The following is a 16436-nucleotide window of genomic DNA, read 5'->3' as shown; positions in this document are numbered from 1 at the left end:
GAACCTGAGAATTGTTTATACAGTTGCACAGTGAAAATTAGAAGTTGCCTGCAGTATCCCCACAGTTGTCATTTAAAGAACAGTTATGAGATGCTCTGACTCACAACTCTTGAACAATTGCCACATCTAATATTTTTGATTTTAATAACTTAGTTTCTCTGGAGTACTTGCTTTTTGACTTGGTGCACATGACCTCTTTTACACATTTCCTTCCACACGGACACACACTCATCAGGGGAGAAATATTTTTTCCTACATTAAAGGAGAGTGACACAGGTACAGTAAAATCATCTACACACCAATTTCAGGCCATCCTTGCTGAGATTCCTCATGGTCAGAAAAAAATTCCTCAAAAAAAATAAAGAAACTGGATGACAGGCAAGCCAAGGCCCTGGGCAACGAGGACAGAAAGAATGCTGCAACCAACAACACAGAGATGAAGTGGGAACACTTTAGGCACAGGCATGTAAAGAAGGGAGTATGCACAGAACAGCTTCATGGGGAAAGGTATCAACCCCATTCTGGGGAATCAACAAACAGGTGCATCTCAACTAATACATGCAGCATGGGAAACAAACAGGGCAAGTTGGAAGCCTGGGATGATAGAGGCCTCCTTGGCATCACAGGTGTGGTGGGACAGCTCACAAAACTGGAGTTGTGCTATCAATGGAAGCAGACTCTGGGAAGCACAGGCTAGGACAGTGAGGAGGGGATACTGCACTTTGTGTGAGAGCAGCTGGAGTTTGTGGAGGTCTGCCTTGGTACTGTTCAGCAGCTAGTAAAAGCTTACAGACCAAGAATAACAGCAGACCAAAACAGGCACTCTAACAGTGTGTACCTGCTACACACCACCTGATCAGGAAGATGATGTTAACTGGAGAGATAACTTACCTTCCAGTGCCAAATTTAGACATCCAGGGGTAAAGAGAACCTAGACTTACATAAATGTCCCCAAATATAAAACCAGAGAAAGTATTTCATCAGTACTGACAACTAAACATCTCATTTTCAGATTAGGTTGTTAAAAAAAAAGAACTTTAGACTTGTATACTTCACAAATGTTTATTAAAGCAAACAATTTAATTCGATTTTCTTGACAAAATGTGTTAATCCCCAGAAAAGATCACCAAGAAAAATAGGTTCGTGAACGAGATCTTTACTGTACAGATTTTGCAAAATAAGTTATTTGCATAGATATTATAGTGCTTCTTCATTACCATCTAAAATAGGCTATTCTCTTTAAGTTCTTCTGTATTATCAGGAGTGCTTTGGTTCATTCATGGTTCAGTAGATAAAACAATACAAGTAATTGTAAAATAAAAACTGCATTTTATGACTTACTGGAATAGCTAATCTTCAAGTTGAAAACAAATTTTGTTTTCAAGCAAAGATAAATAATGCAGCCTTACCCTTCTTGTTCTGAAGATGACAATCATTTGAGAGCTCTACAAAGTTTTCCATGATTTCATCTCTCAACTTATATTTAGCTAGAAAAATTCTGAAAGATATCTGCACCCTCAAGCCAGTTCCGAAAACAGGATAGCCCTTTGTCTCTGATCTGTTTTCTTCCCTTGTCAGTAATGACTTCTCCAGTTTGTTTCACAATCACCAGTTTAGGAATTGCTGTAATGTTGTATTTCTTCTTCAGATCACTGAGAGAAAAAAAAAAGTTAAAAATAAAAGACATCATTAGGAATCATTTTAGGAAAACTAGTCTCTCATGAAGGGTACTTGGGTTGCTACACATGGGAGAGCAGAAGGAACGAGTGTCTGGACTTTCTCAGAGTTTGAGGCACAGCACTGGGTGAGAGGTGGGCAAGGCTGCAATATCATTTACCCAACCTGAACTGGGAGTTTACATTGTGAAACTTAGCTGAGGGAGTTGCAGCAGCCTTCCCATAACTGCTGTTCGTAGTCTCCAGAGGAGTAGAGACTGACTCTCGGGGACCATAAAGAGGTCCAGGAAAGTGTGACATACCTTTCCACCTTGTTTTTGTTAGCCAGAACCAGGTGTCTTCTAGTCTGCTTTTGATGGATGGGAAGAAATACAAGAGAACAATCTCACTCAAATTAGAATTAGCTATTACTCCAGTACAGATACGTTGAAGTGGGCCAACTACATAAAGGTATTTCCTAAAGCCTTCATTAAAGTACGGTTCGTAATTCTTCACTGTAAGAAGAGATTGTAGAAGTGTCTTAAATTCCTTCAGTGAAACAGGACTTCTATATAATGAAACATAAACAAAAGAAAAATTGGAAGCAGCGCCACACAGAAGTTGATCAAGAAAAAAATTCAACTCCTCTCTCCATCATGCAGACATTACTGATAGTGGCCATTTCTCAAAGTCAGGAGACAGAGAAATCCAGATAAATTACAACTGACTGCCTTAAAATACACAAAACAGTTAAAATACAGGTTAAAAGTTGAAAAGCCTAACAAACAACAGTGTTCCAAACTGTTGATGAGTAGGTAACCCAAGAAAAATCTGTGAGAAAAGACTTATGAAGGATGGAATTTCAACGGGACAAAACTCAATACTGGAAGTAAAATAATACTTGGGAGAAAAAGAGACAGAACACAAGACATCCAAAGAAAAACAAAAACACTGATGTCAGCAAGAATGACTATAAATCACACACCAGAAATGAAGATGCAGAAATAGCAAGCTATCAGCCACATGTCATAAAACAGACTTCACTGACTGTTTCTGTAGATGAGTTGAAAGATATGAGTAAGATGTAAATAATAGAAACATGCAAAGATAAGGGAGAATTGAGGAATACTACCTACTAAACCATTTTAGCTGATCATGACATATGAAACTGAAATGACAAGATGAAAGATTTCCAGGGAAAAGAGTTTAACAGCAACAACAGCTTTTGTTTACTTCCTACAGGACAAAATAATGAGCAGAGAGAGAAAAAGGCATGTGCATTTATCTTCATAGAAAGATAATCTCTTCTACACAAGAAATTCACCTTAATGATGTTACTGGGATACAGAAGAAATGAGTTTTGTCTTCTGGTAAATTATTAGTTTCAGTAACAAAGGAAAATTTAGGACACAAGCCAGAAATAAAACAATATTGAGACTACAACTTAAAAAAAACACACTAGCACTAACAATTTGTTGGCATTACTTTTATTTATTAATAACACAGGGAATTGAAAGAAGTTTGTTTTTTGGCATCACAGGACAGAGTTCATGTTCTATTTAATTGGACAACAAAAAAAAATAGTTGTTGAGCGTGCTGCTGAAAATAGGAGCCTTGAATGTTTTAAGGAACTCCAGAACCCATTCACAGTCCTGACTCCAAATCAGGCAGAAAAGCAGAGATGGCATATTTGAAGTTTCTTCCCTTGCTTATGACAACACTGCAAAAACAAATTGTTTCCAAATACACGAAACAGCAAAAAATACTACTTTCACACAGTGTCAAAATAAAAGTAAACTATTTATTGGATACAAAAAGGCAGGGAAACATGTTCACACTGACTGTCACAAAGTCTGAACCACACCAGTGTCTTTTCCCATTGTTTTCAAATTAAGTGAGACAGTCTGAAAATTATCTGCTTCCTACCATAGCACGCTCTCAACACGTGTATCCAGATGTTCAGATCAGAGACCCAGGAATCAAACTACGTAGATGCCATTAAATTTGTATTGTTCATTTTGGAAGGCACAAGTTCAAAAAATGCCTTCTAGTCACCCTGAGAAGTGACATTTCACATTATTAGTGGTATGAATGCAAGAAAACATTTCTAGGCATTGTTAGAAATAATAGATGTTATGCATATAGACATTCTCTACATTTTCACTGAAATGAGGAGTCTTAAAAATACAAAAAGCAAATCCTCAGCAAAATACAGGCCCAGACAAAACATTCCTGAAACACATCTTTCCATCTTTATTTTTTTCCAAGAGAAGGAAAATCCCCAGCAGGTGAAGGATACTGCTCCGACAGTAAGTTGGCAGAGCAATAATACAAGAAATATTAAAGAAGAAACAATACAACCATCTAACAACAGGTTTGCTTGCTCAGACAGTTCTGGAATAAAAGCAAGCTACCAAGAATCTCCACAGACTGTTTTTAAGTCTGCTAAAATGGGAGGAATAAACCAGTCTGAAGCAAGTTCATGTAGAAAGAATGCAAAAGGTCATCACCTCATACCACTGGTATGAGTAACAAGATGGAAGATGTGTTTTGTTGGTTCAGCAGACAATCAAATAGTTTGAGATGCCTAACACAATTGTAGCAGAAACAGAACAGTAGGAAACTGATGTTCATTTCCCATGGAGACTGGATTTAACTAATCAATTGCTTTGCTAAGGGAATGCATATACAGCTTATCCACCCCAGCACAGCCTCTTATTTACACGGCTCTGGACTGAAGGCTGCTTGCATCAAACCAGACTGAAGCATGCACACAGATTTTGCCTATGTCCTATGTGTTGTGCACAGCTGGTTATAGGAATGGACCTGAAGATGACTGAGGAACACATCTGCAGATAATGCATCTTCATCACCATTAATATGGGTAGAGGTGTTTATGAAAGCTTCTGAAAACCTATTTAAGATGACTTTCTCTCTCCTACGGGGATCTCAGATGTTGTGACTCACCTGCCCAGGGAACTATATGGACCATCCACGGGCTAACTCCAAAGACAATTTATGAAGTCACTGCCTGCAAGCAGGAACATCACATACCAAAGGGAAATTCAATTTTCTTGCAGTAAAATAAAGTGATGATAACATTTTCAAAGATCAGCTGCTGAGATATTCCGAGGTAAGTGTAAAGGTACATATAGTGTCTTTACTGACTAGGGAAACAAAAAGACAATTCAGAAGAAGCAGCTATAAAAAAAAAAAGATAGCTAAGAAAGACTGCATGAGCAACTTTTGCTTAGTCACAGAGAAACTTTCAGTCAAATCCTTGAAAGTGGCCTTGGCCACACAAGAGAGCAACTGTCATCTGCATATGAAATACAAGAAATGAGGATGTGAAGATTATTCAGGCAAACTGGAAGCCATTGCAACTGTTAGGCCTCTGATTCTTGTGAGAAGTGCCTACTGCTGGGCAGTGCTGGCGCAGTCATGGTCTTGTATTTCTCACACTGCCCTGCCACTAAGGAGGCTTGGGGTGGGCAAGAGTCTGGAAAAGGACACAGCTAACCCCAAATGACCAGATGGATGTCCTGTACCTTGTAGCATTATATTCAGCAATAACAGCTGAGAAAAAGGAAGGATATTCAGATTTACAACATTTGTCTTCTTCTTGGGTAAACGCTGTGTGTGATGGAGCCCTGCTTCTCTGGACATGAATCAACATCCACCACAGGGAGTACTAAATGAATTCCTTGTTACAAATTCCTTTGCTTGTGTATGCAGATGTGCTTCATCTTAAATTGCCTTTATCCCAAACCACAAGTTTCCTCCACTCCCATTCCTTCTCCCAGCACACTGGGCCGGGTAACATGAACATGCTGTCATGTGGTGCTTTGCTGATACCTGGGTTAACACAACGTATGTGGAATAATTTTATTTCCCTGTTTCATATCTACACATGAGGGTTTCCGAGAGATAGACAACATGGGGCAAAGTCATTATCAGACTGGGAATATAAATAGCATGTTCATACGCTAGGGTAATTTTGGCAACATTTGAATTTTAACAGCTTTCACCTGGAACTGCTTTTGCTCAAAAGCAGTAGACAACTTGCTAATCCACTTCCACAGTGCATGCTGTAATCCACAGCCATGTGTGTTCTTTTAGCAACAAACTTACTGCATTAAGTGTGACGTCACTGTTAAGTGACTAACAAGCATGCACATTGTAAGGATGTGATTCTGTTTTAGTGCCTGATGAGATTTGGGATAACAGTCTGAATAGACAGATCAGGAACAGGCTACAGCTCAGCTCCTCACAGATAGTTTCACCATCCTCAGATACCCCCACAGCTGCCAATCCACACTCATCTACTCATCTAAAGCTTCTTAATATAAAACATAAGCATACTTTTTTCCCAGATTTTTTTTAGGATTCCAGTTTTCACTGAGGTGTGTCACCCATGTACGCCGTTAAATACCAGTCTGCCTGGCAGCCTGAAGATCTACTGGCTTGCCACGGACACCTACCTACAGAGAATGACTGATTTCATAGCAGATAGCAGGGCTCAGGATAAACACAGCAGTCTCCTCACATACCATCATGTATACAGCAGTCCTCATTTACTAACATTAGTTGTTAACAAATGCTCCCTCCCTTCTTTTCCTCTTGCTCTGTTCCCACTCTCCTTCTATTGCTTATTTCTTTCTAAATCATCTTTGTCCCCACTTCTGCAAGGATCAAAAGCTTGTGCCTGCAGCAGCAGAATCAACATTAAAGCCACAAGCAGTCAAGGGACCAAGAGCAGTATTTCCTGTTAGTCATGGCACAGATGATATGCAGCAGCAAAGATACAGCCCCCACATCAGGGAAATTGGGGAAATTGTCAGAGCTGACAGCACAGGAGAGTCCTGAGGTCCTGCTCTGAATTCAAATTTTTGCTTCTCTGCAGGTACATACACTTTGTACACCGCCTCACAGGCTATTTCTAAGTCGGCCAAAATTCATCGCCCATAAACTCCATGCCTCCAGATATAAAAATGTGTTTTATCCAGCTTCAGGTTGCCTCTTTTGTCCCTACAAAGGACTTCAGTCTATGCTGCAGATGTGTATCTTAAACACTAAAGTCACCAGCTAAACTATTTTAACTAATAAAGTGTTAAAATATCAAATTGTTACTAGGTTTAGAATTGTGTTCTTAGAACCAAAGCATTTAGCCAGAATTGAAGTTTAACAAATATGCATCCATCTTGCCTGATGTCCGTAGCGGTTCATTCTGAAGCCAGATCGCCAGCTAATTCCAACTAAACTTCTTACACACTTCCATGTAGATCCTTATAGTAAAATGCAATAAGTCACTTCAAAATCGTTGTTTTCTCCTATCTCTCTCTACTTTGTTCTTCCATGAGCTTCTTCAAATGCTACGTTGGTGCAGCTGCACCAGCAGCACAAGCCATGTTTCTGTAGATGAGTCTGGAGGTCATGAAGGATTTCCACAGACAAGCCGATTAGGTTGCCACCATACCTGCATTCCACATGATTTGGGCAAGTCACAGCAGAGTCCGGAACAAGACCCTAATCCACAGAGCCTGAAGCTGTAATCGCATTCCCATGGCCTATGCCAAACAGCGTGCTGCATGCAACACTACATTGCCTTCAGGAAGTTTTCCTGAATTCTGTTACTATTAGTAGTTGCTAGATACAATTACTGCCTGGGGAGCATTTGGAGAACTATGGAAAAAAAAAGCTCCTTTTTTACAGTCTGTTTTTGAGTCAATGGAAATTGTCATTAAAAACAAAGACCTAGCACTAACTGGTTGCTGACATCCAGGAATGAGCCAAGGAAGGATGAAATAATTCCTGGCTTCAGGTTGTTTGCACTGGAGGTTCTCCAAGTGCACCGACCAAACAGTGTTCGTAAACCCACACCGACCTGAACGAGCAGCTCAGGAATATGATAGCTCTGTCCTGGGTAGCACGCAGGTGTGGGTCTGGTGTTAAACGAGCTCTCTAGGTTGCTGGAAGCACTAGAATTGTGTTCTTCATCAACTTTAACTATGTCTCCTAATTTTTTTTATGCTTTAACATCCTTGTCCATGTTCAAAAGTGACCCGAACACCTTGACTTCGGTGACAGCCGTAACAATGACTCTGTCAGTGTACTTGTACACTATTAAAAGGTGAAACACCCTTCAGCAGTACTGAATTCACTACCCCCGATTTCACTGCTGCTGTGCACCCCCCGCACCTGTCCGAGCCCCCCAGCTGCATTTCCCTGCAGCCGGGGGCTCTCCCGGCTGCCCCCCGCCACCCACCCGGGGCGGGGGTCGCCGCGGTACTCACTGCCTGTAGGGGTCGTGGAAGGGCAGCGCCAGCCAGTCGCCGTGCATGGCGCGCATGTAGCCCGCCATCTCCTCGGCGCTGTGGTCGGAGGAGACGAAGACCACCTCGAAGGGCGCGGGCGGCTGGCTCTCCTCCAGCAGCTCGGTGTAGAAGTCGCAGAGCACGGGGGTGAAGTCGCGGCAGGGCGCGCACCAGCCGGCCGAGAAGTACAAGCCCACCACCTTGTTCTGCAGCGCCTCCTCGGCGTCCACGCTGCGCCCGTCCCTGCCGACCAGCAGCCGCCCCGCGAACACGTCCACCATCTTGTGCGCCCCCCGCCCCGCGCCGGGGAGCAGGACCCCCCGCGCCCCGCTGCTTTTATAGCCGCCCGCTATGACTGACAGCGCAGCTGGCCAATGGCCGCGCCGGGATGGGCGAGGCACCGCCCCCTCCCCCCGCCGTGAGGCGCTGTTCGGGCGGTAACGGGCAGAAGGGCGGCGGGTGGCGGCGGGTCGGGGACATAGGCGGGGGGGGATTGACCCTGAGCTGACTTTTCACATCTTTCTGTGAAGGCCAGGGCTTACAACTTACTGAAAATAATGAGTGTGAGCACTAATCCCTGCTGCACCAACGTCAGGGCTCATCAGCTTGCTCTGGGTTTCACTCTCTCTCCTTGGGAAGGTCTCACCAGAAGAGTTTGGCAGCTTTTGTTGGGTATTTGACTCTGGATTGCTCTCTAGCACGGGAAGCGTTCTGAATTTTGCTTGTATAAAGGTCTGTCTGTCCTCTGTCCGAGCCGAGTAGAAAGTCACATTCTATTCCAGTGCATTTAACGTGTTTGGCTTGAATACTGCTTATCCACCAGATACTGTGATAGAAATTAATAAAAATAGCATTATATTGCAAGTGTGCAATCTCTTCTGCCTAATGCAACTTTTGAAGAAGAAGAAAAAAAAAAAAGTAATTAAGTCTTGGTTGTAGAAGACTTCTAAAATTTAATTAAAGGGATGTGACAGGTTGATACACCTGATGCATTGTCTCATATTCATTAATTACACATCTGATTAAAAGAGAGTATAGCTTAAACAAGAAGTATCAATATTCCTCAAACCAAGTGCTGCTATATTTACAATGGATACTCCAAGTATCAAAGTACAGAGCTATCATATAGAATATTTCACATTAAAACTCTGTATGCAAATGCTTTCTAGGCTGGCTGTTGCTCCTATTTTTCAGCTGCTGGCCCTCAAAAATCTGTCAATTTTACTTTGGGAACAGAGAGTTGTGACAAGTGTGTATTGTGATTTGAATACTGAATACTAGAGTGGAACTAATGTTAATCATAACAAGTGTGTGGTTAAGTATATTGCAACTAAGTCCATGGTGAAATGACATCCCACTTCCACAGAAGTCTCCTGATCATCTACCATCTATCATATACATCTACTAACTGTATAGGATGCACTGTAAGAACTGAAATACTGGAAGTCAAAATTCAAATCTAACTTATTACAGGAATAAACTGAGCACAGGTCCTCCCTGCCCCTTTCTTCCTGGATCTTCGTGAAGTTTTGACCTGACGCACCTTTTTGGTTAGTTACCCTCGCTTTCTGTCCTGAGTGAAAGAAACCAGTTATCTCTTTAAAAATTTGAGTTTGTCAGAGAAATCCTAAAGAAGCATCACAAAAATAACACAACAATCTTATTTAAGTATGCTTTATCAAAAGTAACTGCGTGGTTGGATCGATATGATTTGAGAGATGCATCCACCTGTTCTTTCTCTCACCTCTTTTTTATTAAAGGACTCAAGGGTAATACAAATAAACTGCTAATGAAAAGGCTGCTTGCTTCTTATGCAAAAGTTCATGCATCTTTAAAAAGGTATAATCAGGAGTCTAGTTATTATTATTCTTTTACAAGAGATTTAAATACGTGCAAATTACTCTTTAGAATCAGAGTATTTTAACTTATGGCATAGTATCTGACTAATTTGTAATTACTATTCTGGTATTTCACTGAACAAAAAAAAAATGCTGTGGGCATTTGGAAAGAGTTTTTGATTCATGTACAATATTTATCCATGTTCATGGGTGGCTGATTTATGCTGTTTTGTTTGGATTTGAAAACATACCCAAATTTTGTTTTCAAAACAGAAGTGATATGTGAAACAATGTAATCATTGCATTTCTCCTATCAATTGTTTCTCTAAGTTTTGAAAAGCTGTTTTGTGCTGTTCTCCCTCAGACTTCCACCTGATATCCAAAGTAGAAGATAAAAGCTGTTATAAAAATTTGCCTGTGTTTAAAATAGCACACAAGGGAAGTTCAGCTAACAAAAGCCTTCAGATTGCTCTACTGTCTGCCTTCGTGAGACTACCCTTGAAAAAGGACAAAGTCAGGGCCTCTGGAGCCTGGAGAGTCACAGGAAAAACAAGTTAAGGCTTCCATAGGTTTGTTGTTGGTGTTCCTTCCAGTTTCTCCTTCAATCAATGAGAACATTTTTCCTCAGTTAATTATGAACTGAAGCAACAATCCAAGGAATTTGTGACCATTCCACCTCTGTATTTTAGAAAGCCAGTTAACCAGAAATAGCACTGTTCCATGACAAAAAGACTTATCAAGATTGTCTTCTAGGCCTCTGGGCAAGCAGGGAAAAGTTCCCAGGTACCTACAGCTCCATGGGAGAAAAAGCTGTATGCAAAAGGCTTGAGCTGACAGCTGTCTGTACTGGGGTTTGTGACAAAAATAACAAGCAGACAAGGTAATCCAGGCTGACAGGGAATACAGCTATAAATAATACAGTGCTTTGCAGCTCCCTCTATTTGTAACTCGCTGAAAGCCTGCCACCAGGCAAATCAACCACCACTTATTTCCCTCTGGTTATTCTTCCAGCTGGTAAAAACAATGATCTTGTATATGAGAAGAAAATTGCACTGCCTTCCAAAATCACTTTAGACTGTTTCCCCATTCCATAAACATACAAGCAAGAGAGGACAGGAAAAAAAAAAAAAAAATGAAAATAAAACTTGTGTGGAAGGTTGTATGGATAAAGCACCTTGTCTATACAGAAGATAGGCACATGCACTCATATTAGCATTTAAAGAAAATTATAAATTATTAGCTGATGTGCTCTAGGTTATAAGCCTCAATGACAGTCATAATAAAGTTATTGAAACTACATAGTAAATAGCTACAGAATGTTTGAGAAACCAAATGCCTTCCCCAAAAAGCTGAGTGTGATAATCTTTGTCAGGACATTACAGGACATTCACAAAAAAAACACAGTATGATATCACAGAAAGTCTTATTTTGCACCTGCTCTTGATCTGAGTGTTTTGATGTTGTGGAACTTGAGGCTGAGCCTGGGAATTATAAGGTTGAGTCCTTATAGGTTAGGGAAGTCCAACAAGGCAAGCATCCTGGTGGGGATCTGTTACAGATGACCAAACCAGGATGAGGAGGTGGTCGAGGAATTCTACAGGCAGCTGGCAAAAGTTGCAAAATTATCAGCTCTTCTCGTGAGGGACTTCAACTTCCCAGACATACCCTGGACATGCAATACAGCTCAGAGGAAGCAGTCTAGGAGGTTTCTGGAGTGTGTGGAAGATAGCTTCCTGACGCAGCTGGTTAGTGAGCCTACCCGGGGAGGTGTCATGTTGCACCTTCTGTTCACACATAGAGAAAGACTGGTGGGAGATGTGGTGATTGGGAGCTGTCTTGGGCAGAGTGACCATGAAATGGTAAAGTTCTCTATTCTTGGCGAAGTCAAAAACTGCAGTCTTGGACTTCTGCAGGGCTGACTTTGAGCTGTTCAGGACACTGGTTGACAGAGTGCCTTGGGAGGTGGTTCTGAAACGCACAGGAGTCCAGGAAGGCTGGGCACTCTTCAAGAAGGAAATCTTAATAGCTCAGGAGCAGTCTGTCCCCACGTGCCCAAAGACGAGCCATTGAGGAAAAAGACCATCCTGGCTGAACAGAGAGTTGTGGCTAGAGCTTAGGAAACAATGAGGGTTTATGATCTTTGGAAAAGAGGGCGGGCCACTCAGGAGGACTATAAGGATGTTGCGAGGCTGTGCAGGGACAAAATCAGAAAGGCTCATCTGGAGCTCAATCTGGCTACTGCTGTTAAAGACAACAAAAATATTTTTACAAATACATCAACGCAAAACGGAGGACTAAGGAGAATCTCCATCCTTTAACGGATGCGGGGGGAAACTTAGTTACAAAAGATGAGGAAAAGGCTGAGGTGCTTAATGCCTTCTTTGCCTCAGTCTTTAGCGGCAATACCGGTTGTTCTCTGGATACCCAGTATCCTGAGATGGTGGAAGGGGATGGGGAGCAGAATGTGGCCCTCATTATCCATGAGGAAATGGTTGGCGACCTGCTATGGCACTTGGATGTATACAAGTCGATGGGGCCGGATGGGATCCACCCAAGGATGGTGATAGAAGTGGCAGAGGAGCTGGCCAAGCTGCTTTCCATCAGTTATCGGCAGTCCTAGCTGTCGGGGGAGGTCCCAGTTGACTGGCGGCTAGCAAACGTGACGCCCATCTACAAGAAGGAATGGAAGGTTGACCCAGGAAACCATAGGCCCGTCAGTTTGACCTCACTGCCAGGGAAGCTCATGGAGCAGATTACCTTGAGTGTCATCACACGGCACTTGCAGGGCAATCAGGCGATCAGGCCCAGTCAGCATGGGTTTATGAAAGGTAGGTCCTGCTTGACGAACCTGATCTCCTTCTATGACGAAGTGATGCGCTTAGTGGATTAGGGAAAGGCTGTGGATGTGGTCTACCTTGACTTCAGTAAGGCCTTTGACACTATTTCCCACAGCATTCTCCTCAAGAAATTGGCTGCTCGTGGCTTGGACTGGTGCACGCTTAGTTGGGTTAAAAACTGGCTGGATAGCCAGGCCCAAAGAGTCATGGTGAATGGAGTCAAGTCCAGTTGGAGGCCAGTCACTAGTGGCATCCGCTAGGGCTTGGTACTGGGGCCGGTCCTCTTTAATATCTTCATCAATGATCTGGATGAGGGCATTGAGTGCACCCTCAGTAAGTTTGCAGATGACACCAAGTTAGGTGTGTGTGTTGATTTGCTTGAGGGTAGGAAGGCTCTGCAGGAGGATCTGGATAGGCTGCACCGATGGGCTGAGGTCAACTGCATGAAGTTCAACAAGGCCAAGTGCCGGGTCCTGCACCTGGGACGCAATAACCCCAAGCAGAACTACAGGCTGGGAGAGGAGTGGTTGGAGAGCTGCCAGGCAGAGAAGGACCTGGGAGTGATGGTGGACAGTCGGCTGAATATGAGCCAGCAGTGTGCTCAGGTGGCCAAGAAGGCCAACGGCATCCTGGCTTGTATAAGAAGCAGTGTGACCAGCAGGGCTAGGGAAGTGATCGTCCCCCTGTACTCGGCTCTGGTGAGGCCACACCTCGAGTACTGTGTTCAGTTTTGGGCCCCTCGCTACAAGAAGGACATCGAGGTGCTTGAGTGAGTCCAGAGAAGGGCAATGAAACTGGTGAGAGGTCTGGAGAAATAAGAGCAGCTGAGGGAGCTGGGGTTGTTCAGCCTGGAAAAGAGGAGACTCAGGGGCAACCTTATCGCTCTCTGCAGGTGCCTTAAAGGAGGCTGTAGTGAGGTGGGGGTTGGTCTGTTCTCCCATGTGCCTGGTGACAGGACGAGGGGGAATGGGCTAAAGTTGCACCAGGGGAGGTTTAGGTTGGATCTTAGGAAGAACTTCTTTACTGAGAGGGTTGTTAGGCATTGGAATGGGCTGCCCAGGGAAGTGGTTGAGTCACCATCACTGGAGGTCTTTAAAAGTTGTTTAGATGTTGAGCTTAGGGATATGGTTTAGTGGAGGATTTGTCAGTGTTAGGTCAGAAGTTGGACTGGGTGATCTTGGAGGGCTCTTCCAACCTAGATGATTCTGTGATCTGACTGTAAAGTCAGATCTGTAATACCAGCATGGACCAAGTTTCACTTTGTGATGCATCCCAAGCAGGACAGAACCTGTTTTGGCTACTCATTTTTTTTACTACTATTCTCATTAGAGGTGCTAAAACTATTGAGATTATTTTACTCCCTGGTTTCCATCTCCTGATAATAATGGAGCTCTTTATTCGGAACATGTGAGCCTTTCTCAAGGGAACTGGTGTTTAGCTCAGAGATGACGCTATCAGAAAGGTTGTAAACAATACTCATCCAGAGGAAGCCTCCTGGTAAGTCCCAGGGTAAAATAACTGAGATAAAAATCATCTACCTCTTCCACAGCTGGCACTGTTCTAAGTAGTAAAGGGTTTGATCCAATAAACATTTCCAGTAGGTAGTCTCTAAAAAGTCCAGTTATCGCTTGCAGTATATAATATTATATACTAGTATATACTGAAAAGTTGTTAAATTTCAGTTGGTTCATAATTCTTAAGCAGTCCGTAGGGAACATGTGCCTGTGTAACACAACTGGACAAGCCATGTACACACAGAGTGAAGACGTAAGGCAAGGACTGATTAAGTGTACCCAAAAGGCAGTGTTAGGTGGGTGAGAGCTTGTTGGACTTGTATTCATTTTAATCATTAGCATACAGTAAACACAACAAATCTACTTAATAATACCCCGATTTAAAAATAGAAGTGACAGACCTGATCAAGGTGAACTTTATTTGGGCAAAATTAAATGTAATCCCTGAAAAGTCAGATTAGAAACTGGCCCTTGGGCATACCACTGTGTTTAAACTGCTAGTCAGAAAGGCAGTCCCCTAAGGAGATACCAACAGAAGGAACGCATAGATTGAAGGAAAATGCCAGTGGATTAATTAATTACATAAATAACAAGAATAGATGCAACCACATGAAGCAGTTATTTTTTAATTCACAGCCACAACATGGACATTGAGGAGGTCCTTTATGTACTTCACAGTAATAAGCTTTAGAGAAGAGAGTTACTGTAATTGAGTTATTGATGAGAAAACAGTTAAAATGACTCTCCACAGTGTACACAGTGTCTTCCAAAAGGGAAGGAAGAAAACCCTTTTGATTTCAACCCAATACATTAAACAGTGACCTGTGTGACAAGAGACCACTGCACAAAGATACTGAGACAAAAGTATTCATTTTTTTCAGGTACAGTCTGTCAGCTAAAATAGTTATAGGATATTCATAGCACTCTTTAGATTTAACACATTTGACACTGTTTTCTCAGCTGAGATCAGAAAACCTGAATACATGGGTCATTATTATATATTGCAGTAATATAAATACTTTGTGAATGTTCCTTAGTTAATATTCTTGGATCTGCTCTTCGCTATACAACTTCACTGTGTTCCAACAATGAAAGAAGAAACAATGACTATTTTTTCTTCTCAAGTAGGAAAATTAACCAAATCAATAGCATACAGGTTCTTTAGATTACAATTTTGTATGATTATAGAATCACAGAATGCTTTGGGTTGGAAGAGACCTTAAAGACTACCCAAGTTCCAACCCCCCTGCCACGTGCAGGGACACCTCCCACCAGACCAGGTTGGTCAAAGCCCCATCCTACCTGGCCCCTGAACACCTACAGGGATGGGGCATCTACAGCTTCTCTGGGCAACCTGTTCCAGTGCCTCACCACCCTCTTAGCAAATAATTTTGTCTTAATATCTAATCTAAATCAACTCTCTTTCAGTTTAAAACCATTAGAGCCTGTCTTATTACTGTTATTCAAACTGTCATGTGCCTAATGACATACTGCAGCCATCAAAAGGTGCCTGGGTTCAAAACTAACATAGCTGAGCATCGATAATTTAGCAAAGATTTACTGATTTCTTCTCACAGTATGAAAATCCTGATTCAAGCATCCTTTGTATCTAACTTCATCCTGTGTATTAACCTGCCAAACAGCGTTAGGCTATCCCAGTCAGTGCTGCAGCATACCTGACTTCCAAACTGGTTCAGTGGGGAAGCAATTCAGAAGGATGTAACACAGCAGAAGCAGCATGGCAACAAGTGACAGCATTTGTACCTGCAGCAACGGAAAAATACTGAAATGAAAATCTGCTCATGTTCATTTGAAATTAAACACTCCCCTCTTCATTCTTTTGCTTTTTTATTTAGTGTAATTAGACATCTCTTTGTGATGAGACCTCTGACTCTTCCATCCCTCCTAGGGTCAGAATCATCCAGCATTAATGAGATCCTGTATTTTTGTGCTTTTCTGGGTATGCAGGGCAGTTTGAGACTTCCTGCAGAATCCAGTTTAGTCCTCTAATGACGCTAGCAACCACCATCTAATCCTATTTGTTTCCAGAGCCTTTGATGTAGAAAGGCTGCCTGGCTCTCACAAAGACTTGAGTAGGAGGGACTCCAGTATTTTTCTTCCATTGCTTTGTTTCAGTAATTTGGTAGGCGCATATAAAAGTAAACGGCATCACTCTATATAAACACAACCTCTGGCAAAACTCAAATAATGTGCTTAAGTCATGGAAAGGACAGCCAGCATCTACTTCTGTCAACCTTGTTAGCAACCTCTATTGAGA

The 16436-nt window shown here is 42.3% G+C and overlaps 1 protein-coding gene across 1 annotated transcript; it reads right to left on the bottom strand.

The window, feature by feature from the left end:
• Nucleotides 1-1043: 1043 nt before the first annotated feature.
• NXNL2 (nucleoredoxin like 2) lies at nt 1044-8322 on the bottom strand. Its single transcript, XM_068667220.1, has 2 exons — nt 7949-8322; nt 1044-1652 (listed from the first exon to the last, which is right to left on the bottom strand). Exons 1-2 carry the CDS (start codon nt 8248-8250, stop codon nt 1484-1486), a joined length of 471 nt encoding a protein of 156 aa, XP_068523321.1. The 5' UTR covers nt 8251-8322; the 3' UTR covers nt 1044-1483.
• Between the last annotated feature and the right edge of the window lie 8114 nt (nt 8323-16436).

Source organism: Anas acuta, chromosome Z (genome assembly GCF_963932015.1).
Source record: "Anas acuta chromosome Z, bAnaAcu1.1, whole genome shotgun sequence".
NCBI classification, from domain to species: Eukaryota; Metazoa; Chordata; class Aves; order Anseriformes; family Anatidae; genus Anas; species Anas acuta.
Note: the sequence above shows the minus strand (reverse complement) of the source record. Positions and strands in the feature narration are given on the sequence as shown.

Bases quoted from the DNA above. Each gene is read 5' to 3' on its own strand.
- NXNL2 (XM_068667220.1), bottom strand. From the start codon at position 8,250: ATGGTGGACGTGTTCGCGGGGCGGCTGCTGGTCGGCAGGGACGGGCGC. The intron at 1,653-7,948 runs GTGAGTACCGCG...TTTTTCTCTCAG, and splicing joins TTCCACGACCCCTACAGGCA to TGATCTGAAGAAGAAATACA.